Genomic DNA, 26,734 nt, shown 5'->3' on the forward strand with positions numbered 1-26,734 from the left:
CTCTTGTTTACCTGTGTCTTGATGCTTTTGTGTCACTTCCCAAATATGCAGGACAGATCATCATCACTGCGCGAAGAGAGATCCTTGCCTGAAAGGAGAGGGAAAACAAAAGAACATCCACAACCTTCACAGCTGTTTTTCAGAGGTGAACAAAAATCAGCAGGAGAATGCCAAAGACATTCAATGAAGGCTGGCCATGACTTCCAGACAGAAGGAAATGTGTATGTGTGTGTGTAGGGAGGAAAGGTTGGTGAGGAGACAACCACGGCCTGTTCGTGTATGCCCACAGGGAAGCAGGCAACAGTAGTTTGTGTTGCCAAGTTGGTATAGGAAGATGGGAAAAGAGCTATAAACTCCTACATGCAGAAAAATTTCAAGAAGAAAAAGCACATCTTTGGATTCTCATAAGAATTTCCCATCTCTGACAGTTAAGGAGTCACAGCTCCTCCTTACAGTGAAAAAAAACAAATCAATACCCATATTAAGTCAGCTGAGACTTTTCCTTGATTCTTGAAATGGCTTCTGAAAGGAAAATCCTCCACCTCTGCAACACACCAGATTATCCCAATTTAAAACAATTGTAAGGGTTAAGGAGAGATTACTCTAAGTATCAGGAGGACCATTATTCCCATCTGACTGCTGAGTGGCTACCTGAATATCAGAAATGGAGCAAGAAGGGGGAAGTAATAGTGTGTGAAGTAATAAACTGAGATATCAGCAGAAGTTTAGCCAATTCCCCAGGCAGACACCTGCTGAGTCATCCACAGCCTATGTCAGAAAATTATCTTTAAAAAGGAGTCAGCAAAAGTTCAAGAAACAGAATTAGCACAGATAAACCAATTTATCAGGAGTCTGCTGGGGTCCTACTCCACTTGATTTTCTGATTCCAGAATCACTGACCTCCAAATGAATCTAAACACCTGCAATAGACAAAACCCACCAAACTAATCTGACTACTCCACCTGTTTCTTCTTCTCAGGATCCTTAACTGCCCACAGAGGTTGAGCAGACACATGAACCTAGAGGAGCAGACATCACCCAACTTCCTAGTGTCTCACTGGGCAGCCTCCAGATGCCTTTATCCAAGCAAGCTGGATGTCACTCATGGCTGTTTTCAACTTTATCTTTGCCAAGGCTTGTAACATGACATTTGCAATCCTGCTGCTCTTCCTCTCACTTTACACTTTCTTTCCATGCCTTTTTTTCTCCCCTCCCTCTGGAGAGTATCCCTCACTTTTCCTGCATTCTCTGTTTCAAAAAAATCAAAATAGCTGACAGGCCAAATCCTTTGCAGCATCAGAGGGGAGCAGTTACTAGAAAAGGAATTGAAATCACTGTCTGAATCTCATATTGGTGTGTATTTCTCAGATGCAAGTCTACGTGTGGTATCTATCTTCCTCCAGCAGTGAGGCTACAAAACAGCACCAGAAACGGAAGCTGCCTTTTCTACTGCTGCTGCTCCATTCTCCTGCTTTTGTGTGAGCTCCTCTTGTTTAGTCTAAAAGGAAGCAGGATTGGACTTGAACAACAAGGGCCACAACAACATCAGCCTTTCTCAAGTAACTTTTTCTCTTTCCTTGAAAAAGGACAATTTCCCTGTTTTTTTAGATCACAGAGAGAACAATCAAACAGGGGCCTACCTTACAGGAACACTGCAGCCATACAAATGAGGGATAGCCTTAATATAAAAGCTTTGCTTCGCATTTTGCATGCTCACAAGATACCTATTTTTCCATTGTTTTCAGAAAAAGGTTAAATACTGTTTTCTACCATCTACAACAGGCCCCTGCACTTGCAAGGATACAGAATTAACCAGGTTGGAAAAGACCTTTGGATCATCAAGTCCAACCCATCACCCACCACCATCTAATCAACTAAACCATGGCACCAAGCACCCCATCCAGTCTCTTCCTAAACACCTCCAGGGATGGTGACTCCACCACCTCCCTGGGCAGCACATTCCAATGGCCAATCTCTCTTTCTGTGAGGATCTTCTTCCCAACATCCAGCCTAAACCTCCCCTGGCACAGCTTGAGACTGTGTCCGCTTGCTCTGGTGCTGGTTGCCTGGGAGAAGAGACCAACCCCCACCTGGGTACAACCTCCCTTCAGGTAGTTGTAGACAGCAATAAGGTCTCCCTGAGCCTCCTCCTCTCCAGGCTAAACAACCCCAGCTCCCTGAATCAGTTTAATTGTTTAACATCACAGTGGCACAGTCATGTTAACATGTTTGACTTCAAGGCCAAATCAATCAATCAATCAATCCAAAAATCACAAATCCCAATATCAGAATTTGGCCTCCATTCAGACCTCTGTTTTAGCAGAGGCATTTCCTATCAGAAAACATTACACAGAGCTTTAAGCTTAATAAGTCAGCCATTAGTGGAAACCAATCCCATCCATGCACTGGGAACATGTACACACACACATCATCTGCCCAGGGTGTGTGAATGAGGAACATGAGCAGCAGAAAAAACACAGCAAGAGATTGAACAACTGGCAAGATGTAAAACAAGGTATGGTCCACACACACATCATCTGCCCAGGGTGTGTGAATGGGGAACATGAGCAGCAGAAAAAACATAGCAAGAGATTGGACAACTGGCAAGATGTAAAACAAGGTATGGTTGACATAATGTCATCACTCTAAGAAGGAAAGAAATCCCTAAGCTCCACGAGTTCTTGATAAGAATTTTTCTGGCCACCAACCACTGTCCTCATTTATCCAATAAAGTACCTGGTAGATGTAAGAGGGCTTTCCTCTTCCTGCATTCAGGTTTAATCTGATCACTGATCTTATCCACGTGATCTCTTAGCAGGGGTTACTGGAGATTGCAGGGGATAGTGCCATGCAGATGCCCAAGGAACTGTTATCACCTTTGCCTCCCCCTCCCATTCCCTGCCCACACACAGAACACTCAGGGTATTCACTGTTCCTTTATTCAGCAGGTGGTTCTTTCAGATACCAACTGTTTTACCCAACAGTATTCAACCCAAAGCCATCTGAAATTGTCCAAAATAAAGAGGGGCAGCACATAGTAAGCTGTCAGTAAGTTGCTGCAGGGGGTATTTCTATACCAAGGTTTTACTTGCCAAATTTAGACCCCAGAAGGTAACAGATCACCCTAGTCACATGTTATTTTTTCCTAATCTTGGTCAGAGCTTATGAAAGAACAAAACTCCTCTTACCTTTTGCAAACTTCATGTAGTGGACACGTTTCTTGGAATATTTAGATTTTTCTTCCAGACTGAATTTCTTCTTTTGATTGTTCACTGAGGACTCTACAAAACAAAGCACAAACCCCTCAAACAAACAGGTTCCAACCCTGCTCAATGTAATCTTAAGCTCCAAATTTAAACATTAGTCTATTTAACTTTCACTTTCAAAACCAAGCCTCAACAACCTGTCTCAACAAATGAGGAAAGATGGTTAAGTTGTGATCCAGACATGCTTGATGTCTTTTGCCATATCCCCCTCCCTTTCCATTTCCAATCTAAAGTAATTTGAAAAGGCAGATACAGGTATGCCAAGTCAAAAGTCTAATTTACCACCATTTCTACAGTGAGAAAAAGAATACTACTAGGTCATGGCTTAGTGTGCTGTTTGTTATCAAAGATCTCCAGTGCCAGAGTCTGAGAAAGATGTTAGAAACAGTATAAAAACAAATAGTGGTAGGAGGAAAAATGAGAAAAAATAAAGTAAGAAAGTTATAATAAAGAAAGAAAAAAAAAATCACCTAGAGAGGCTCTCCACTTCTACCACTACACTAAGTGCCTCTACCTGGGCAGAGTCTGACACATCTGTGTAAGGAAATTAAACAGTGGCAGAGCATCCCTGCCCGTGAGGCCAGGCACAATAAATTGCCACATCCATGTTGTTTAATTCTCCCTGCTTCCAGAAGAGGGGTTTCCTCTAAACTGTCTGCTGGGAATGGTCTCTGAGGTTGGCTAAGTCCCAGATTCATTAAGGAGCTGCTTGGGAGAACGTTTAGCTTGTGCAGGTTAAAACCATGTGAAGGATTAGTCTAAGCATTCCACCACAGAGGTATCGAGTTCCTGTGCTGTCACAGGTTACTTCACTGCTCCAGATGCACTCTTTGCTCTCACAAAACAACAAATTCTCCAAAGAAGGCAACCTGCCGTCTGCTTAATAGCTACTTTATTAGTCCAGTCCTGACAAGAAGCAGGTACCACAGGATTCTCTGCTCTGTAACTCTGGAAAATGCTACTCTGACGTTTTTCCCTTCCAGTGGCAACTGGGATGGGTAAGGAAATCAACTCACACCCTGAGGGCCAACTGAGTCACTTTTCAGATGATCCCACCCCTGAACGATCTGCAGACTAAGCTTTTCTGACACTGGAACTACAGCACTTTGCTGTTTAATAGACAATGACACCTGATGACAGAGTCAGTGACCTAATAATGAAATCTGCTGCCTGACGAAGAAGCTGAAGTGCTTCTATGCGAATGCGCGCAGCTTGGGCAACAAACAGGATGAGTTAAGGGCCACTGTGCTGCTGGGATGCCACGACATAGTGGCTGTTACTGAAACTTGGTGGGATGAATCCCATGACTGGGAGGTAGGCATAGATGGGTATAAACTCTTTAGGAAGGATAGGCAGGGAAGGAGAGGAGGAGGTGTTGCCCTCTATGTCAATAGCCAGTTGGAATCAGTGGAGCTCCAACTGGGGAGGGATGATAAGCTAGTTGAGAGTGTATGGGTCAAAATTAAAGGCAGGACAGGGGAAGAAGATATTACTGTGGGGGTCTCCTACAGGCCACCTGACCAGCAGATCCAAGCAGATGAGGCCCTCCATAGGCAAATAGAAGCAGCTTCCAGGTCACAAGCCCTGGTCCTCATGGGTGATTTCAACCACCCGGATATCTGCTGGAGGGACAACACAGCAAGGCACCAGCAATCCAGGATGTTCCTGGACTGCATAGAAGACAACTTCCTCCTCCAAATGGTGGAGGAACCAACAAGAAATGGTGCTATGCTGGACCTTGTTCTCACCAACAGGGAAGGGCTGGTAAGCAATGTGAGGCTCATAGACGGCCTTGGCTGCAGTGACCATGAAGCAGTTGAATTTAACATCCTCAGGGTAATCAGGAGGAAGTATTCCAAGCTCACGACCCTAGACTTTAGGCGTGCAGATTTTGATCGCTTCAGGGATCTGCTAGCCAAAGTGTCGTGGGACAAAGCCCTGGAGGGAAGAGGGACCCAGGACAGCTGGTCAGTATTCAAGGACCACCTCCTCTGTGTCCAGGAGCTCTGTGTACCAACAAAGAGAAAAGCAGGTAAGAATGCTAGGAGGCCTGCCTGGATGGGCAAGGAGCTACTGGACACACTATTACTTAAAAGGAAACTCTACAGGAAGTGGAGGGAAGGACAGGTAGAACAGGGGGAATACAAGGAAGCTGCCCGAGCAGCAAGAGTCCTGGTTAGGAAAGCCAAAGCAGAGTTTGAGTTGAATCTAGCCAGGGAGATTAAAGGGAATACTAAGAACTTTTACAGGTATATTAATGGGAAGAAGAAGACTAGGGAAGGTGTGGGCCCCCTCAGAAAGGAAAATGGTGACATGGTCACATGTGATGAGGAAAAGGCTGAGGTACTTAATAACTTCTTTACCTCAGTCTTCACTGCAAGGGCCTCTAGCCACACTCCTGATGTTATGGAAGTCAAAGCCAGGGACGGGGAGGAAGAACTGCCCATTGTAAGTGCAGATCAGGTTCGTGATCATCTGAAGAACCTGAAAGTGTTCAAGTCCATGGGACCCGACGGGATACACCCACGGGTACTGAGAGAACTGGCAGATGAGGTTGCTAAACCCCTCTCTATTATATTTCAAAAGTCCTGGCAGTCTGGTGAAGTCCCCACAGACTGGAAAAGGGGAAACATTGCCCCCATCTTCAAAAAGGGCAAGAAGGAGGAACCAGGGAACTACAGGCCAGTCAGTCTCACCTCTGTGCCTGGAAAGATCATGGAACAGATCCTCCTGGAGTCACTACTCGCTCAAAAGAATAGTGAAGAGGTGATTGGGAACAGTCAGCATGGCTTTGCCAAGGGCAAATCCTGCCTGACCAACCTGGTGGCCTTCTATGAGCAGGTGACAAAATTAATAGACGAGGGGCGAGCAACTGATGTCGTTTACCTGGACCTGAGCAAAGCCTTCGACACTGTCCCACACCACATCCTGGTCTCCAAACTGGTGACACATGGGTTTGATTGGTGGACCACTAGATGGATAAGGAACTGGCTTGATGGCCGCACCCAAAGAGTGGCTGTCAATGGCTCCATGTCCCAGTGGAGGCCAGTGACAAGTGGAGTCCCTCAGGGATCAGTCCTGGGACCTGTCTTATTCAACATCTTTGTGGGGGACATGGACAGTGGCATTGAGTGCACCCTCAGCAAGTTTGCTGATGACACCAAGCTGTGTGGTGCAGCAGACACGCTGGAGGGAAGGGAGGCCATCCAGCGGGACCTTGACAGGCTGGAGAGGTGGGCACAGGCCAACCTCATGAAGTTCAATAAGAGCAAGTGCAGGGTCCTGCATCTGGGTCGAGGCAATCCCAGGCACAAATACAGGCTGGGCAGTGACTGGCTGGAGGATAGCCCTGAGGAGAGAGACTTGGGGGTGCTGGTGGACAAAAAGCTCAACATGAGCTCTCAGTGTGCACTTGCAGCCCGCAAAGCCAATCAGATCCTGGGCTGCATCAGGAGAAGTGTGGCTAGCAGGTCGAGGGAGGTGATCCTCCCCCTCTACTCAGCCCTGGTGAGACCCCACCTGGAGTACTGTGTCCAGTTCTGGAGCCCCTATTACAAGAGGGATGTGGAGGTGCTGGAACGTGTCCAGAGAAGGGCCACAAGGATGAGCAGAGGGCTGGAGCACCTCTCCTATGAGGACAGACTGGGGGAGTTGGGGCTGTTCAGTCTGCAGAAGAGAAGGCTCCGAGGAGACCTAATTGTCGCCTTCCAGTATCTGAAGGGGGCCTACAGGAAGGCTGGGGAAGGACTTCTCAGGATATCAGGTAGTGATAGGACTAGGGGGAATGGAATGAAGCTGGAGGTGGGGAGATTCAGGCTAGATGTGAGGAGGAGGTTCTTCACCATGAGAGTGGTGAAACCCTGGAATGGGCTGTTCAGGGAGGTGGTCGAGGCCCCGTCCCTGGGGGTGTTTAAGAGCAGGCTGGATGAGGCTCTGTCCAGCCTGATCTAGTGTGGGGTGTCCCTGCCCATGGCAGGGGGGTTGGAACTAGATGATCCTTGTGGTCCCTTCCAACCCTGAATGAAACTATGAAACTATGAAACTATGAGACTACCAGAAGGCAGCCTGAGACCTACTCTTCCATTTACACACCAAGCCCTAATGAGAAGGACAACTAGCTGGCCAAGTGCAAGAATTTGCAGTTAACTTGAAAATCCTAAAAAGAAAAGGCTAAAGTAAGCACCACAACTAAAATAGCCTGAGCAGAGATGAGGTGCTTGGAGTCTACTTCCTGACCTGCATGTATAGAAGAGAATATTACAGAGCAAAGGACACCCACAGGGCTGCTTCCTCCTCCGCTTATTATACAGTGAAAGGGGCAGCAGCACCTCCTTGTGTCTTCAAGGAGGAATTTCACTACTGAATAGAATAAATAGAATAAACCATAGAATAGAATAAACCAAACCAGATTGGAAGAGACCTTCAAGATCATCATGTCCAACCCATTAACCAATCCAACCCACCAAAACAACTAACCCATGGCACCAAGCACCCCATCAAGTCTCCTCCTGAACACCTCCAATGATGGCGACTCCACCACCTCCCCAGGCAGCCCATTCCAATGGGCACTCACTCTCTCTGTATAGAACTTCTTCCTAACATCCAACCTGAACCTCCCCTGGTGCAGCCTGAGACTGTGTCCTCTTGTTCTGGTACAGGCTACTTAGGAGAAGGGACCAAAGTCCGCCTGTCAACAACCTCCCTTCAGGTAGTTGTAGAGAGTAATAAGGTCACCCCTGAGTCTCCTCTTCTCCAGGCTAAGCAACCCCAGCTCCCTCAGTCTCTCCTCATAGGGCTTGTGCTCCAAGCCCCGCACCAACTTTGTTGCTCTTCTCTGGACTCGTTCCAGCAAGTCAACGTCCTTCCTAAACTGAGGGGCCCAGAACTGGACACAGTACTCGAGGTGTGGCCTAACCAGTGCAGTGTACAGGGGCAGAATGACCTCCCTGCTCCTGCTGGCCACACTGTTCTTGATGCAGGCCAGGATTCCACTGGCCCTCTTGGCTGCCTGGGCACACTGCAGGCTCATGTTCAGCCTACTATCGACCAGTACCCCCAGGTCCCTCTCTACCTGGCTGCTCTCCGGCCACTCTGACCACAGCCTGTAGCTCTGCATGGAGTTGTTGTGACCAATGTGCAGAACCCAGCACTTGGATGTGTTAAATCTCATGCCGTTGGACTCTGCCCATCTGTCCAGCCTGTCGAGGTCCCTCTGCAGAGCCTCTCTACCCTCCAGCAGATCAACTCCTGCCCCAAGCTTGGTGTCGTCAGCAAATTTACTGATGATGGACTCAATGCCCTCATCCAGATCATCAATAAAGATGTTAAAGAGCACAGGGCCCAGCACTGATCCCTGGGGGACTCCACTACGGACTGGCTGACAGCTGGATGTGGCACCATTCACCACCACTCTCTGGGCTCGGCCCTCCAGCCAGTTCCTAACCCAATGCAGTGTGCTCCCATCCAATCCATGGGCTGACAGCTTGGCCAGGAGTTTGCTGTGGGGGACAGTGTCAAAGGCCTTGCTGAAGTCCAGGTAGACTACATCCACAGGCATCCCCACATCGACCAGGCAGGTCACCTGATCATAGAAGGAGATCAGGTTGGTCAGGCAGGACCTACTCTTCCTAAATCCATGCTGGCTGGGCCTGATCCCTTGTCCATCCTCTAAGTGCTGAGTGATTTCACTCAGGTTGACCTGTTCCATAATCTTGCCTGGCACTGAGGTCAGGCTGACAGGCCTATAATTCCCTGGCTCATCCAACCGGCCCTTCTTGTGGATGGGCACAACGTTAGCCAGCTTCCAGTCTTCTGGGACCTCTCCAGTGAGCCAGGACTGCTGGAAAATGATGGATAGCGGCTTGGCCAGCTCCTCTGCCAGCTCTCTCAGCACCCTAGGATGGATCCCATCTGGTCCCATGGACTTGTGGGGATCCAAGCTGCTGAGGAGAGTTCCAAACACCTCCTCATGGAACATAGGGAAACTGTGTGGCTCCCTGGCTCCTCCTGCCAGCTCTGCAGGCCAGCTGTCTGGAAGACGTTCCATCCTGCTAGGAAAAATTGAGGCAAAGAAGGTGTTAAGTATCTCTGCCTTTTCCTCATCCTTTGTTACAATGTTCCACTCCATGTCCACCAAGGAGTGGAGGTTGTCCTTTCCCTTCCTCTTGCTATTAATGTATTTATAGAAGGACTTTTTGTTGTCCTTCACAGTAGAGGCCAGTTTAAGCTCCAAGTGTGCTTTTGCCTCCCTAATTTTCTTCCTACAAGACCTAGCAACATCCTTAAACATTCCGTGGGTTGCCTCCCCTCTCTTCCAAAGATGATACACCCTCTTTTTTTCCCTCAGTTCCAGTAAAATTTCATGAACCATCCAGGCTGGCCTTCTGCCCCGGCGGCTCATCTTCCGGCACATTGGCACAGCCTGTCCCTGAGCCTTCAACAATTCTTCCTTGAAGTAGGTCCAGCTCTCCTGGACCCCTTTGTTTTTAAGGGCTTTATCCCAAGGAACCCTCTGAATTAGTTCCTTGAGTAACCCGAAGTCTGCCCTCCGGAAGTCCAGAGTGGAGGTCTTCTTGCTACCCCTCTTAGCTTGACCAAAAGCCGAAAATTCAATTATCTCGTGGTCACTGGCCCCTAAACACCCGCAGACAACCACATCACCCACCAGCCCTTCCCTATTGGTGAAGAGGAGGTTAAGCATAGCCTTGCCCCTGGTAGGCTCTCGCAGCACCTGGGATAAGAAGCTGTCCTCCATGCATTCTAAGAACCTCCTAGACTGTCTCCTCTCTGCTGTGTTGAGATCCCAGTAGATGTCAGGCAGGTTGAAGTCGCCCATGAGAACAAGGTCCGGAGATCTTGAGACAGCCCTAAGCTGCCTATAGAATACTTCATCAACATCCTTGTTGGGTGGTCTATAACAGACTCCAACCAGAATGTCTGCTCTGCCGGTCTTCCCTCTAATTCTTACCCACAAGCACTCAACCCGATCGTCCCTAATCTCCATCTCAATGGCATCTAGTGCCTCCCTGATGTACAGGGCCACCCCTCCACCCCTTCTTCCTTGCCTGTCTCTCCTGAAGAGCCTGCAGACAACAATTGAAGTGCTCCAGTCATGTGAGTCGTCCCACCACATCTCTGTGATGGCAACTACATCATAACTTTCCTGCTGCATCAAGGCTTCCAGCTCCTCTTGTTTGTTACCCATGCTTCGTGCATTAGTGTACATGCACTTCAGCTGGGCTGCTGGTTTCACCTCTGACTCTAGCTTATCGTCCCCAGACTGCTGCCTGAGGGGACTAGTTTCAGCCTCTTCCCCCTTCGAAACTAGTTTAAAGCCCTGTCGATGAGACCTGCCAATTTCCTTCCCAGGATCTTTTTACCTTTGGGGGACAGGCCATTCTCATATACTGTGACCTTTCCCCTTCTCTGGGACAGATGTACTCCATCTGTTGCCAGCTGACCTGGTGCAGTAGAAAGTTTTCCAAGATCGAAAAAACCCAAAATTCTTTTGACTGCACCAGCCTCTAAGGCACTTGTTGACTATAGCTGCTGACCTGTTTCTTACGGTATTCCCTCCTGCAACTAAGGGTATTGATGAAAAAATTATTTGTGCCCCTGACCCCTCAACCAGATCTCCCAGGGCCCTGAAGTCATTTTTGATAGCCTTGGGAGTTCTCGTTGCAACATCATCATTCTCTAACTTCATAACTAGCAAAGAATAGTAGTCAGAGGGCTGCACCAGTCTAGGCAGCCTTCTGGTAACATCATTAACTTGGGCTCCTGGCAGACAACAGAGTTCCCTATGAGATGGGTCAGGCCGACATATAGGGCCCTCTGTTCCCCTCAGAAGGGAATCACCAATACCAATTACCCTCCTCTTTTTTTTGAGGGAGCAGGTCCTGATTCCAGGGGAAGGCTGTTTAACCTTAGGCTGCTTTGCCTTAGGCTGTTTAACCTTAGGCTGTTTAGCCTCAGGGATAACCCCAGATGGTGTGTCCTCTGGCATCAGGATCACCTCACCCTCTATCTCCAGTGCCCCATACCTGTTTTCCAAGTGCAGTGGGGAAGGTGAGGGGAGGCAAGGATGTTTAACTTTGCGTCTTTTGAGTGGAACCTGCGTCCGTTCCCCTCTGCTTTTTGAATAACCAGCCTCTGCTGGGGGAGCCTGCAGAGCCTGCTTACTCTGATTCATCTCTTTCCTCCTCTGGTTCATCTCTTTCCTACATTCCCTTACATTTCTAAGGCTAGCAACCTCATCCTTCAGTCTGGCCACCAGATTAAGCAGATAGTCAATCTGCTCACACCTTATGCAAGAGTTGCCCCCCCTACCCTGCTTCTCAAGAGCCAGGCTCCAGTACTCTCTACAGCCAGATACCTGGACAGCTACCTGCTTGTGTTCTACCTCAGTCTGGGTCGACACTGATTTTTTTAGGGAGTTTTTGCTGCGAGTTACAACCATGCCTGTCCCTGGCCACAGCACCTACTGGACAAAAAAGAAAATTAGAAAAAGTGCGGTGGCGCGTGAGAGCACAAGAGAGTACAAGAGAATATGGGCTGCCCGCCAAACAGAGTCCCCACGAGCCACAGCAAACCCTTTTGTAATAAGCCGCTCCCGATGCTGGGATCACGAGTCTGACCATGTGAAAAGACAGCTCCTCTTGATTCACGGCGTGAGCAGGAATCTCCACGGTGCTGTTGATTCCCGCAGCCCGAAAAGGAGAGCAGCGGATGGTCCCCAGCGGCTGCTGGTACCAGTGCTGTCCCAAGAGGGCTTCCCGCTGAACAGAGCCAATGTGCAACAGGCAGGCAGATAGAATCATAAAATCATAGAATCAGTCAGGGTTGGAAGGGACCACAAGGATCAACTAGTTCCAACACCCCTGCCGTGGGCAGGGACACCCCACACTAGATCAGGCTGGCCAGAGCCTCATCCAGCATGATGAATGAATGGCAATGTACCTTTTGGCTCCCCTGATTTTGGGGAAGAAGGAGAAGTTGTCTGCCTCAGCAGCCCAAAATTTTTTTTTTAGGCAAAGAATGGAACAGCATCTGGCTGAGCAAAGCATGAACCTACCTGTTTCACTCTGTCCATGGCAATCATTCAGTTCAGCAAGAAGTTGAAGTCATCCTGGTGAGCAATCCAGTTGTCCTGTAAGTATCACTCAGATGAATACAAGGCCCATAATAAGACTCAGCACTCTAAGAAGTAACTCAGCTGTATATACTCAGTCCTTGTTGGTGAGAACAACTGTCAGAAACTCCACAGATGGCAACACTAACAGCAGCTCATCAGCTGCTTCAAAGTGTAAAAATTATAAAGGTTTGCTTTGCAGTCCTTAAGTAATACTGAGCTGGCTCTGCCCATCTCACCTGCACAGTATTTTTTCAAATGTAAGCAAGAAATACTAGTGTCATTTTTAACAACAATAAAGTTACTTAAGAGGTTGATAATGAGACCAGCACCTTTAGGACTACATTCTGCTCTGCCTATGTACCTTATGTTCAGTCAGAAAGGTAACTGATATCAGGAAGAGGGACAGAAGATATGAAGCAGGGCAGGAGGCACAGGGAAAAGACAAGTATTTCAATGGTTTGCTTGGAAATACTAATCTCGGAATAAAATAATCTCTGAAGAGCCAGCCCTCAGTACCACTGGAACCTTTCCAAGTAGATATTTACTCCTAAAATGTTCAAAAAAGCAGAACTGAACTCCAGGACAAGAGTTTCTGCACAGACAGACAAGTAGGTACATGCTGCCAGCAGATGTAGCAAGACGTTTCACTTACATCCCATTGTTGCTCTCTTCTCCCAGGCAGCCAGTACCAGAACAAGAGGACACAGTCGCAGGCTGCACCAGGGGAGGTTTAGGTTGGATGTTAGGAAGAAGTTCTATACAGAGAGAGTAATTGGCCATTGGAATGGGCTGCCTGGGGAGGTGGTGGAGTCACCATCATTGGAGGTGTTCAGGAGGAGACTTGATGGGATGCTTGGTGCCATGGTTTAGTTGTTTAGGTGGGTTGGATTGGTTGATGGGTTGGACACGATGATTTTGAAGGTCTCTTCCAACCTGTTTTTTATTATTATTATATTATTATTATTATTATAAAAATCCAAGTGCTGGGTGCTGCACTTTGGTCACAACAACCCCATGCAGTGCTGCAGGCTGGGGTCAGAGTGGCTGGAGAGCAGCCAGGCAGAAAGGGACCCGGGGGTACTGGTTGATAGTAGGCTGAACATGAGCCAGCAGTGTGCCCAGGTGGCCAAGAAGGCCAATGGCATCCTGGCCTGCATCAGAAATAGTGTGGCCAGCAGGAGCAGGGAGGTCATTGTGCCCCTCTACTCAGCACTGGTTAGGCCACACCTTGAGTCCTGTGTCCAGTTCTGGGGTCCTCAGTTTAAGAAGGACATTGAGACTCTTGAACGTGTCCAGAGAAGGGCAACAAGACTGGGGAGAGGCCTCGAGCACAAGCCCTATGAGGAGAGGCTTAGGGAGCTGGGGTTGCTAAGGCTGAAGAGGAGGCTCAGGGGAGACTTTACTGCTGTCTACAACTACCTGAAGGGAGGTTGTAGCCAGGTGGGGGTTGGTCTCTTCTCCCAGGCAACCAGCATCAGAACAAGACACAGTCTCAAGCTGTGCCAGGGGAGGTTTAGGCTAGAGGTGAGGAGAAAGTTCTTCACAGAGAGAGTTGTTGGCCATTGGAATGGGCTGCCCAGGGAGGTGGTGGAGTCACCATCCCTGGAGATGTTCAAGACAGGACTGGACATGGCACTTGAAGCCATGGTTTAGTAGTCATGAGGTCTGTGGTGACAGGTTGGACTTGATGGTCTTTGAGGTCTTTTCCGACATTATTGATTCTATGATTCTATGATAAAGAGAGTACTTTAGCCAAAAGGGGAGCCTTCTCCTTACCTGGGTCTAGTGCTCACCTCATGATTGATGTTAGCTCCTAACCCCAGCGTGTCGTTTTTCACCCTAACCTTGATATGTTCTGTATTTCCTTGTTCCTGAGCCCCAAGACCCTGTGGAGGGTTTAAGGGTAAAAAATGTAAGGATTTTACAGCAGTGAATGAGAAAAAAATTAGAACATTGGACTGTCAGGCAGTTTGCAAAGAAATACAACAATTAATCACAACTTAATTTGCTTCCCTGTAACTGAATGTGTTCAGGCATTAGCACATGAGATATTAAGTGTTGGGGTTTTCTTTTCTTTTTTCATTTACCACTTAAGCCTCCAGCAAAGCATTATAAACACTAAAATAGCAACAACCTTAAGCACTTGGGTGGTTAATCAGGAAGCCACCTGACATTCCAAGGCAAGTCAAAAGTGTTTACAAATTTCAAACCAAGACACTAGATAAAAAGAAGGTGCCTTTCACCAAAAATACCTCTGTCAATGGCAAGGCAGCTTTGCATTGGCTCTGAGACAGAAGCCACACACAACACACACTGAAGCTATATGTGGGGAAAGTGGGAAAAAGAAGGCTCAGACTGGAGCTAGCAGGACATAAGGAACTTCTGCCATCTAATTCACACTGATAAGCTGATGAAGATACTGGAGTAAACAAATATCACACACACAGAGTGGTGGAGGTTCAGAGAAGACTCGACTGCTTTGGTGAGACCCCACCTGGAGTATTGCTTCCAGTTCTGGAGCCCCTAGTACAGGAAGGATCTGGATGTGCTGGAAGGTGTCCAGAGAAGGGCCATGAGGATGATTAGAGGGATGGAGCACCTCTCCTATGAGGACAGACTGAGGGAGTTGGAGCTGTTCAGCCTGGAGAAGAGAAGGCTCTGAGGTGACCTAATTGTGACCTTCCAGTTATCTGAAGGGGGCTACAAGAAAGCTAGGGAGGGACGTTTTAGGGTGTCAGGGAGTGAAAGGACTGGGGGGAATGGAACAAAACTAGAAATGGGTAGATTCAGATTAGATGTCAGGAAGAAGTTCTTCACCATGAGGGTGGTGAGAGACTGGCACAGGTTGCCCAGGGAGGTGGTGGAAGCCTCATCCCTGGAGGTTTTTGCAGCCAGGCTGGATGTGGCTGTGAGCAACCTGCTGTAGTGTGAAGTGTCCCTGGCCATGGTGGGGAGGTTGGAACTGGATGGTCCTTGAGGTCCCTTCCAACCCTAACAATTCTATGATTCTATAAGACCTAGCCCAATACTCTTGCAAAACCAGGGTCATCTACAGCAGGTCGCACAGGATTATGTCCAGGCAAGTTTGGAATCTCTTCAGAGGAGGAAACACCATAACATCTCCAAGCAGCCTGTTCCACAGCTCTGGCACCCTCACAGGAAAGTTCTTCACCACAGATGGAATTTCCTGCATCCCAGTGTGTGCCATTGTCCCTTGTCTTGTTGCTGGGAACCACAGAAATAAGACTGTCCTCATCCTCTTTATTTTTACCCTTTAGATATTGATGAGCATTGAGAAGGTCCCCTCTCAGTCTTCTCCAGGTTATCAGTTCCAGATTTTCCAGCCTTTCCTCGTCAGAGAGACACTCAAGTCCCCTCAGCATCTTTGGAGCCTTCACTGGACTTTCTCCAGTAGTTCCTTGTCTCTCTTGCAATGGGAAGCCAAAGCTCCCCACTGGGGAGCCACAAGACTCCAGATAACAACTTTGCTGTCAGACCACTGTTTGTGTCAGAGTGTAAAAGGAAGGCCTCATGTTGCTTTCTGTCTGTCCTTACTCTTCCTCTCATCTTCTTCATGACAGTAAGTTTCCTGCTTGAGCTACCAGATCTTCCTTTGCCACAGTTATAGCTCTAGAGGAAAGATTTATGTCCCCATTCCACTACAAACCCAGAGAAATGGAACTTTAGCTTGATCAAATTAATGAGCTTTTGCCCATCTGTGCAGTGAAATTAAGCAGCTTACACTAGTACTGTTATTAGTTGTATTGGAATTGGGTCAGGACAGGCAGGCCAAGTGTCCCGCTTGCTTTCATACTTTTTTTGGTTAGCAGGAGGTGAATTTTTCATCTCACTGACCAAATAAACTGTGCTGGATTTCTAATACCTGGATTTCAAATATGCCTTATTGCTTTGAATGCCACATATGCCCAGGATGTGTCCACAGGGCTTCTCTCCACTACTCCACCACAAATGTATTTATGATAGCCACACACTCAGCTGATGATATGTTACTGCTGACACATCAGGTAAAAAATGGCCAGGTACAAAAAGTAAAGCTTTAAACCAACTGCTCTCCCCCTCCTCCCCTGGGGATTGTACAATGAGGAAAGATAATACTGGGCCTAAATATTACTTCCTAGATTTGAATGTTCATGTTTGTGTTTTTTTGAGGATAGAATCCTGTGGTGGTTTAGGCTGGGTGCTGGCCCAGATGCCACTGCATAGACCACACCTGGGAGGTCCCAAGGGGTGGGCCCAGCCCAGGGGGTGGTCACAGGCAGGTATTCCAATCCCATAATGCCCTGCTCCCCTATAAAATGTCCATGCGGGGTCTTCACTTCTTCTTTCGTCCCCAGCTGCAGCCTAGGTAAAATGGCGTGAGCCGCCTCCCTTGGGCCTGCCCAGGCCCAAGGCTGGGTTGGGGGGGAGGAAAGAGCCCTGGGGGGGTTTGGGTGTACCCCCAGGTGGGGATGGGATGTTCTTGGGCATGTTCTGGGATCTCTCTCTTTGTCACGGTGCTTGTGGTTCTCTGTAAAGCTTTCATTGTGGTTTGTTTTTAAATTGTTTTTCTATTTAAACTTTCCATCACTTTTGCAATCCCTTTGTCTGAGTCGTTGTTTCTGCCCTGCAGTGGGGAGGGGGTTTACCCCAACCCATTACAAATCCTGACATGGAGTGTCTGTGATAGATACTGAGAGACCCAGAGCTGTTTAGCCTGAAGAAGAGCAGACTGAGAGGGGATCTTATCAATGGCCACCAATATTTAAAGGGCAGAAGTCAAGAGGAGGGGGCCAGAATCTTTTCAGTGGTGTCCAGTGATAGGAAAAGGGGCAGCGGGCACACACTAGAACACAGCAGGTTCCTCCTAAGCATAAGGAAAACGTTCTTTCCTGTGAGGTTGCCAGAGCATTGGAACAGGCTGCCCAGAGAGGTTGTGGAGTCTCCTCCTCTGGAGAGATTACAAATCCACCCTTACCACAATCCTGGGCAACCTGCTCTGAGTGAACCAGATTTAGCAGAGGGATTGGACTAGATGATCTCCAGAGGTTCCTTCAACCTCCACCATTCCATGATCCTCTGAAAAGGATCCTAATTTTCTTTCCTTAAAAAAGAAAGTTGGGAGAGGAAATCTAGGAGAAGAATGAAATAAATATCATATGAGTTTTGCATTTATTTCACTTCATTAATGTGCAGGCCCAAATCTCAGCATGGCTGAGGCACCTCTGTGGAAATTAAACTGCTTTAAAGAGCTAGCTGAAAAGTCTGCAGATGTCTGCACTTATCTAGAGATTATTCTTAGCACCAGATACCTGTCACCTTACCCCACAGATACAGGCTGAAGCTGGGAAGGAACAGAGCCCACAAAGCTGCATTTTGGCCATTCAGGGAACAGATCAGAAATAACCTTCAAAAACAGGTAAAAGATTAAAGCAGGTCCTGGAATTCCTTGAAACTCTACCAGTCAGAAAGAGCTGAGGGCATAATGGCAACTTAAAGCCTTCAGCTATCACCTGATTTAAGGTGCTAACTCCTGCTCTTGGGGACATCACCTTGTCAAAGGAAGAAAAACTGGAAAGTGGGACAGGTACAAGTAAGTACCTGAGTAAAAAACTGCAGAGATCTAACACTGCCCAAATCTCCTGTGAGCTTAAGAGAATAAATCAATAGAAAGAACAAGGATGTTTTAAATACTGAGATCATGAGTCCCTTAGCAGTCTTTCGCCCTCCATCCAGATAAGTCTCCTTTAATAAATACCTTTCCTTTGGACCAGCCCATCTTCTCCAGCATCTTCTGGCCAAATTTAGATTCATCTTTACTCCAAGCACTGTTTTGGGGGTCTACAGACCACTTTTGCCTTCTACAAGCTAGAGTAGGGGAGGAAAAAAACAGTATCAAACAGCCTCTGATGCCATTTTCAGTGTTCTTGGTATTTCATCAGTTCAAGGAAAGCTCTTCATTGAAAAGAAAAAAATGTTTTGGGGGTTTAATTCTACTAAACCTTATAGTGCACACAAAACTAAAGTCCAGTAAAAATTGCAACTACTAATGTGAAAAATGCCAAAATAAAATTGCAATGGAATTTGTCATCCCTAAGCATGGGCTGCAGGGAAGGCTGCAAGGGTTACCACTTAGGTGTACAGGCTTCAATCACAGGATCACAGAATCACCAAGGTTGGAAGAGATCAACAAGTCCAACCTGTCACCCAAAACCTCATGACTACTAAACCATGGCTTCAAGTGCTACGTCCCCTCTTGAACACCTCCAGGGATGGTTACTCCACCACCTCCCTGGGCAGCACATTCCAATGGCTAACAACTCTCTCTGTGAAGAACTTTCTCCTCACCTCAAGCCTAAACTTCCCCTGGCACAGCTTGAGACTGTGTCCTCTTGTTCTGGTACTGGTTGCTTTGGAGAAGAGGCCAACCCCCTATTTGCTACAGCCACCCTTCAGGTAGTTGTAGACAGCAATGAGGTCTCCCCTGAGCCTCCTCTTCTCCAGGCTAAGCAACCCCAGCTCCCTCAGCCTCTCCTTGTAGGGCTTTGCTTTACCTGTGGCTTCAACATGAAATCTGTAGGACATGCAACTTCAGTGCTGGCTTTCCCAGTTCTGGACAACACCCACTAGCCAGTCTTCTGGAAAGAGACTGTTTATAAAGGCCTGCAGTGATAGGACAAGGGGCAATGATTTCAAACCAGAGCAGAGTAGACTTAGATTGGATGTTAGGAACAAGTTGTTTACCATGAGGGGTGGCCAGAGAAATTGGATTATAGAACACAAACCAGCGAGATTTCAGCTTTTGGATGTGCTAGAAAATGGTTTAAATGGAAAATGCAAAGTCACCAGAAATTATTGCAGGTGTGAAGGTACCCAAATGAGAATGGAGGCTTCTCTGTCCTAATCTCCTAGGCCCCCATATGCGTGCTCATCTCTATTGTCAGGAATAGCTTCACTGAGGTCAAGGGAGAAAAGCTAACACAGTTAACTAGCCACGTGAAATATACACCTACATACATGCAGGAAGACAACCTAAATAAACAAGACAAACAAAGAATGGAAACAGGAAGATTACAGACTTCATTAAACATGATGGGAAATGATGGATCCAAACTGACCAATTAACCCAAGGCCACACAAAGCCAGTGAGAACCCAAATCCACTGAGGCACTCTCAACATAATCAGGAAATCACCTTTCCCAAAAAATGCAACACTTCAGATTTAGGTCAAAGGGACAGCATATTACAAGGATGTTTGATTCATTATTTGTAGCAGCCTGAGCTACTAACAAAAGGTGGTGAAGTGCTACCGTGGGCTGTGACTCGAAAAGCACAAACAAATTAGGGTTTCCTGCTGTCCCACTGGGAACAAAAACTCTGGCTCCCTTCAGTCATTTATTGCTGTGTTTGAAACACCAGCTAGGGATCTGGGACAACTAATGTTTTGTCATCTTTACTCATCCAAGGTGCAAATGCAACGGCTCAGGTTTCCAGTGGTCTGCCAGGGGATCCAGCTAAAAAGCTGCCAGCAAAAGCTAAGTCCTACAAAAACAGGGAACATCTTGGCTGTTGCTTTCATGTGTAGCTGACAGGGAAACAAACGACATAACAAGAAAGACAATAAAACCAAAACAAACATGTTCTGTTATGCTCTCTGCAACTAGTTCCCCAGGTGGTGACATTGCAAATCCCAAGAAATTAAATTCAAGGCAACTCTTACAGCTGTAAAGCCACTGCATGTGCCCAAGGATTTCTGTATGCAGCAGAGGTAATCGATGACAACTGCATGTCTGAATTTAAATTAACTTCCAAATACAGTTGTTTGATGCAGTTCAACTAATCCACCTTAAAAGCTAATTTCTATTAATTTTCACAGAATCACAAAGGTTGGAAGTGTTGGAAGAGATCATCAAGTCCAACCTGTCACCACAGACCTCATGACTACTAAACCATGGCACCAAGTGCCACATCCAATCCCCTCTTGAACACCTCCAGGGATGGTGACTCCACCACCTCCCTGGGCAGCACAATCCAATGGCTAACAACTCTCTGGGAAGAACTTTCTCCTCACCTCCAGCCTAAACTTCCCCTGGTGCAGCTTGAGACTGTGTCCTCTTGTTCTGGTGCTGGTTGCCTGGGAGAAGAGACCAACCCCCACCTGGCTACAACCTCCCTTCAGGTAGTTGTAGACAGCAAGAAGGTCTCCCCTGAGCCTCCTCTTCTCCAGGCTAAACAATCCCAGCTCCCTCAGCCTCTCCTCACAGGGCTGTGCTCAAGGCCTCTTCCCAGCCTCGTTGCCCTTCTCTGGACACATTCAAGAGTCTCAATGTCCTTAAACTGAGGGGCCCAGAACTGGACACAGGACTCAAGGTGCGGCCTAACCAGTGCTGAGTACAGGGGCACAATGACTTCCCTGCTCCTGCTGGCCACACTATTTCTGATGCAGGCCAGGATGCCACTGGCCTTCTTGGCCACCTGGGTGCACTGCTGGCTCATGTTCAGCTGGCTGTCAATCAGCATCCCCAGGTCCCTTTTCCCTTTTCTCTGTAGAGAAGCCCTAAGATGATTTACTCCCAGGAGGATGCTGGTAACAAAACACAAGGACACCTAATACTGAGATTTCTCAAGCCTGAAATTTCCAGAGGCCTTCCCATTCCCAGCCCATGCAGTCCAACTGTTTCAAACCTCTTAACTACTGCTATGGGATTTATCCTCACATTTCACTCAAGTTAACACATTCTTATCTTCAAACGTGTTAAGGTAGATGCAGGAAAACAAAGAAAGTTGCTTACATCTTTATAGAATTATTTTAAAATCATAGAATCATTAGGAATTGTTAGAGTTGGAAGGGATCTCAAGGATCATCTAGTTGCAGCCCCCCTGCCATGAGCAGGGACACCTCACACTAGATCAGGTTGCTCATAGCCACATCCAGTCTGGCTTTAAAAACCTCCAGGGATGGGGCTGCTACCACCTCCCTGAGCAACCTGTGCCAGTGTCTTACCACCCTCATGGGGAAGAATTTCTTCCTAACATCCAATGTGAATCTAACCATTTCTAGTTTTGCTCCATTACCCCTAGTCTTATCACTACCTGACATCCTAAAAAGTCATAGTATCATAGTATCAGTCAGGGCTGGAAGGGACCACAAGGATCATCTAGTTCCAACCCCCCTGCCATGGGCAGGGACACCCCACACTAGATCAGGCTGACCAGAGCCTCATCCAGCCTGGTCTTAAACACCTCCAGGGATGGGGCCCCAACCACTGTCGTAGTTTGGGCTGGGTGCCCTCTGCTACAGGGGTGTATCCTGTGTCCAGAAGTCCAGCCCAGTGGGTGGACACAGGAAATTAGGTTATTTCCTACCATGATCCCTTGCACCACTATAAGTTTCACGGCGGGGTCTGGCACTTCCTCTTTCCTTCGTCTCCGCTACCTGGTAACTGGGGGAGAGATATCCCAGCCATGGGCCTGGCTAGGCCCAAGGCCACGGGGGGGATGGGCAGTCTCAGATCTGGCCAGCTGAGACTAGCCTAGCAGTGGGGGGAGGAAGGAGGAGCCCTGGGGGTTTGGGTGCACCCTCAGGTGGGGATGGGATCTCTCTGGGTCTGTTTTGGGGTTTCTTCTTGTCACTGTGCTTCTAGTTCTCTGCACGCACTCACTGTTCTATTTAAACTTTCCATCACTTTTGCAATCCGTTTGTCTGAGTGTTTATTGTTGCGAGTGGTGGGTAAGGGGGCTGCCTCAACCCAGCACAACCACCTCCCTGGACAACCCATTCCAGGGCTTCACCACTCTCATGGTGAAGAACTTCTTCCGCATGTCCAGCCTGAATCTCCCCACCTCCAGCTTCATTCCATTCCCCCTAGTCCTATGACTGCCTGATATCCTGGGAAGTCCCTCCCCAGCCTTCTTGTAGGCCCCCTTCAAGTACTGGAAGGCCACAATTAGGTCACCTCGGAGCCTTCTCTTCTCCAGACTGAAAAGCCCCAACTCTCTCAGTCTGTCTCCATAGGAGATGTAGCTCCAGCCCTCTGATCATCCTCATGGTCCTTTTTTGGAGAGGAGCAACTTCATGCCACATACAGAAAACATAAAATCATAGAATGGTTTGGGTTGTAAGGGACCTCCAAAGGTCATCTTGTCCAAACCCCCTCTGTAGGGACATCCACCACTAAATCAGGCTGCTCAGACCCTCTTTGAGCCTGACCTGGAATATCTCAAGGTATGACATTTCAACTACCTCCCTGGACAGCCTGTTCCAGTGTTCCACCACCCTCATGGTAAACAACTTGTTCCTAACATCCAGGCTAAATCTCCCCTTATCTACAGATGTAATTTTGTGACTTGGCTGAAAGGTACAATCAAAGCAGCAATAAACAATCAGACAATCTGGATTGTTCTCTGAGTTTAGGTTTTCATCATTCTCTCATCTCTAACTTCAAACCATTGCCCCTCGTCCTGTCACCACAGGCCTTTGTAAACAGTCCCTCTCCAAATCTCCCTCTTCCAAACAATCCACAAAAAACCCAACCAAACAAAAAAATAGACTCTTCAGTCAACAATTCATCAAGTATGTTTGTTCACTGAAGGGAACAACACACAATCTTCTAGCTAAATCAGCTCAGAAATTAAGACTATCTTCTGGGCTGCTCATAAAATGATGCTGCAGATAACACAACTCTGAGCAAGCGGCACCATCCAGTGGAGAAAAGTTTCATTTCTCCAGATCATGGACACTCATTTGAAAAAGCTCAATTACTACAACCTTTTTACCAATTCTGTTGTCTGCAGCATGAAACATTTAAACATTTCTGGAGGTTCCCTATCAGTTCCAACCTAAATTCCTGCTGTGTGATCCATGCAACACAGAAAGATAACAAACAGATAACATTTCTCCAGTAAACAGAAAAATCATATTGCCCACAGAAGGGATTTCGTTTCTAACTGAAGCTATGAAACCCATAGAATCAATAAGGTTGGAAAAGAGATCATCAAGTCCAACCTATCACCCAACACCTAATGACTAACTAAACTATGGCACCCAGTGCCATGTACAATCCCTTTTTGAACACCTCTAGGGATGGTGACTCCACCACCTCCCTGGGCAGTACATTCCAATGGCCAATTACTCTTTAGGAAGAACTTTCTCCTCACCTCGAGCCTAAACCTCCCCTGGCACAGCTTGAGACTGTGTCCTCTTGTTCTGCTGCTAGTTGCCTGAGAGAAGAGACCAACCCTCTCCTGGCTACAACCTCCCATCAGGTAGTTGTAGACAGCAATGAAGTCACCCCTGAGCCTCCTCCTCTCCATGCTAAGCAACCCCAGCTCCCTCAGCCTCTCCTCATAGGGCTGTGCTCGAGGCCTCTCACCAGCCTCGTTGCCCTTCTCTGGACACATTCAAGAGTCTCAATGTCCTTCTTAAACTGAGGACCCCAGAACTGGACACAGGACTCAAGGTGTGGCCTAACCAGTGCTGAGTAGAGGGGCACAATGACCTCCCTGCTCCTGCTGGCCACACTATTCCTGATGCAGGCCAGGATGCCATTGGCCTTCTTGGCCACCTGGGCACACTGCTGGCTCATGTTGAGGTAGCTGTCAGTCAGTACCCCCAGGTCCCTTTCTGCCTGGCTGCTCTCCAGCCACTCTGACCCCAGCCTGCAGCACTGCATGGGGTTGCTGTGGCCAAAGTGCAGCACCCAGCACTTGGACTTGTGTAATGCCATTCCATTGGACTCCGCCCATCTGTCCAGCCTGTCAAGGTCCCTCTTGAGAGCTCTCCTACCCTCCAACAGATCAACTCCTGCTCCCAACTTGGTGTCATCTGCAAATTTACTGATGACTGACTCAATCCAATCATCCAGATCATCAATAAAGATATTGAACTGTATAGAGCCCAGAACTGATCCCTGGGGGATACCACTATTGACTGGCCTCCAGCTGGGTGTGGCACCATTCACCACCACTCTCTGGGCATGGCCCTCCAGCCAGTTCCTAACTTCTTCCTAACATCCAGCCTAAACCTCCCCTGGTGCAGCTTGAGACTGTATCCTCTTGTTCTGGTGCTGGTTGCCTGGGAGAAGAGACCAACCCCCGCCTGGCTATACCCTCCCTTCAGGTAAAAAAACAGGACACCAGTTGCAGCAGACTGCTAAAAAGACTGTCCACATCTTTCTGTGAGAAACGAACTCACTGCTGAAAATTTATAACCAGTTTATTATAAAATAAAGGCAACACAGTGCTGGGCACATAGCGAGTTTGCTAGAGGCGCACCCTAACAACACGAGTTGAACTTATATAGACAGCAAACATACATATTCATATATTAAAACGTACATATTCATGTATTCCCCAGCATGCTTCCACCCCTCTCCATCAGGACTGAGACAAAACCTGCAATTTTGACCTGGCCAGTCTTTAGACCTGTTGGCACCTTACCTTTCTTTCCCAATACCCCACACAATACAGACCATCAGCCCAACGATCCAGCCCAATGATCGAGCCCCACGGTCCCCAGTAATTCCCCTTGTGAAAGCCAAATATTATAACCAGTTTCTCCATTTCTTACAAACCTTCTTTCAGTATTGAAAGGGCCTGTACAGACAAGAGGGTAAGCCTAGTCCAAATGCCAGCTCCATCAAAAGACTGATGCCTACACACACAGGGCTCCGCCGAGTCCTGCCTGGCTGACACACTGACCCAGCCCTAAGTATTGAGGGCACCTCTCCTGTAATATACTGTCTCATTGAGGCGCTGAAAGGAAATGCCGGCTCCAAAGGCCTTTACGGGACATCCCCGCTGACTTTGTACACCTAAGCCAGGAAGTGACAGAGCCCCACAAGCCCGTCCCCAGCCACCGCGAGGACTCAGGGGACCCACCAGCATCCAGCCCGCCACGCTCGGGATGGAGAGCGCGGCCCATGCCACAACAGCAAGAGCGGCGGGGAGGGCTTGGAGCCGCCTCCCGGGAGAGCAGCTCTTTCCTCGACCACAGCCCGCTCTCGGGGGCATCGCCCCGAGCCCCACCTGCGCGGCCCCTCCCCACGGGGATCTGCACTCACACTCCGCCAGCATTGCCATCTTGGGGACCTTCCTCTCTCTGCGGCGCACGCCAAGAGACACCACCGGGCCCTACCCGGGAGAGAGGACTTTTGTCATCTCAGGCTCAGAAAGACGCGTCGAAGAAATGCCTGAAATGGGAAAGAAATGTCTTGAAGCAGGCGAGCGCAGTGGACACCCTAGTAGAAATGGGCAGTGGAAATAGCCTAAAATCGTACTAAAGCTCTGAAACTTCTACTAAAGATATCAAAAGACGTGTTGTTTTGTATATTGACTACTCTCGTGCGTTTCCCTATGGATACGGGATAAGCGCTGTGAGAAACGAACTCACTTCTGAAATTTATAACCAGTTTATTATGAAATAAAGGCAACACAGCGCTGGGCGCATAGCAAGTTTGCTAGAGGCGCACCCTAACAACACGAGGTGAACTTATATAGATGGCAAACATACATATTAATATATTAAAACGTACATATTCATATATTCCCCAACACGCTCCCACCCCTCTCCATCAGGACTGAGACAAAACCTGCACTTTTGACCTGACCAGTCTTTGGACCTGTTGGCACCTCACCTTTCTCTCCTAATACCCCACACAATACAGACCATAACCAACCAATCAGCCCAACGATCGAACCCAATGGTCCCCAGTAATTCCCCTTGCGAAAGCCAAATATTATAACCAGTTTCTCACAATCCCTCCCCTTCTTTCTACTACATTTGGCTTGAGCCATAATAACCTAACTTGGCAACAATTCTACAACAAGCAAAAGGATTCCAATTTAAACTTCCTGGTAAAAGGAATGGAATAACAACTGATGTTCCTTGCCTGAAAATATTTCCTCTTCTACTTTAATAGGCACCATACACAGTGAGTGGGTATGCTATATATACCAATATCTGGGTGACAACTTTCTTCCTCTGAGTGGCTAATCCTGGGAATTAGGAGTCCGGTTTGTCTTGTAACTCCACTCACATGGCCTATGGGGTTGCTGCCCACAGCCATGGTTCTAGATCTTCTTCGTGGTAATTCCAGAGGTCTACCCGGTCTTGCCTCCTACAATCCCACCGATACTCTGCTTAGATTATATCCCTGTGCCCAGGGAGGTTTTATGTTTTCAGGCAAGGACCATTACCACTCCTGCTCTGATACTGGAACTCATCTAATGACCATCCTTAGGTCCTCCATTTGGGGTACCACAGTCCATTTGGTGGGTGGATCCACAGGTCCTTTAACTCTTGTTGCATGTGTCCATCCTCTCTCGGCTGTCCGCACTG

At 47.9% G+C, this 26,734-nt stretch overlaps 1 protein-coding gene across 1 annotated transcript; it reads right to left on the reverse strand.

The window, feature by feature from the left end:
• PINX1 (PIN2 (TERF1) interacting telomerase inhibitor 1) lies at nucleotides 1-26,462 on the reverse strand. Its single transcript, XM_068142932.1, is given in 8 exon segments — nucleotides 1-88; nucleotides 3,189-3,281; nucleotides 12,340-12,381; nucleotides 12,384-12,414; nucleotides 14,193-14,285; nucleotides 18,155-18,264; nucleotides 25,458-25,527; nucleotides 26,433-26,462. Coding segments are annotated over 8 exon segments (525 nt in total). The 3' UTR covers nucleotides 1-32.
• Nucleotides 26,463-26,734: the final 272 nt, after the last annotated feature.

The sequence above is a fragment of the Melanerpes formicivorus genome, unplaced genomic scaffold (genome assembly GCF_026170545.1).
Source record: "Melanerpes formicivorus ecotype bairdi unplaced genomic scaffold, bMelFor1.0.p_v2 SCAF_9, whole genome shotgun sequence".
Taxonomy (NCBI): domain Eukaryota; kingdom Metazoa; phylum Chordata; class Aves; order Piciformes; family Picidae; genus Melanerpes; species Melanerpes formicivorus.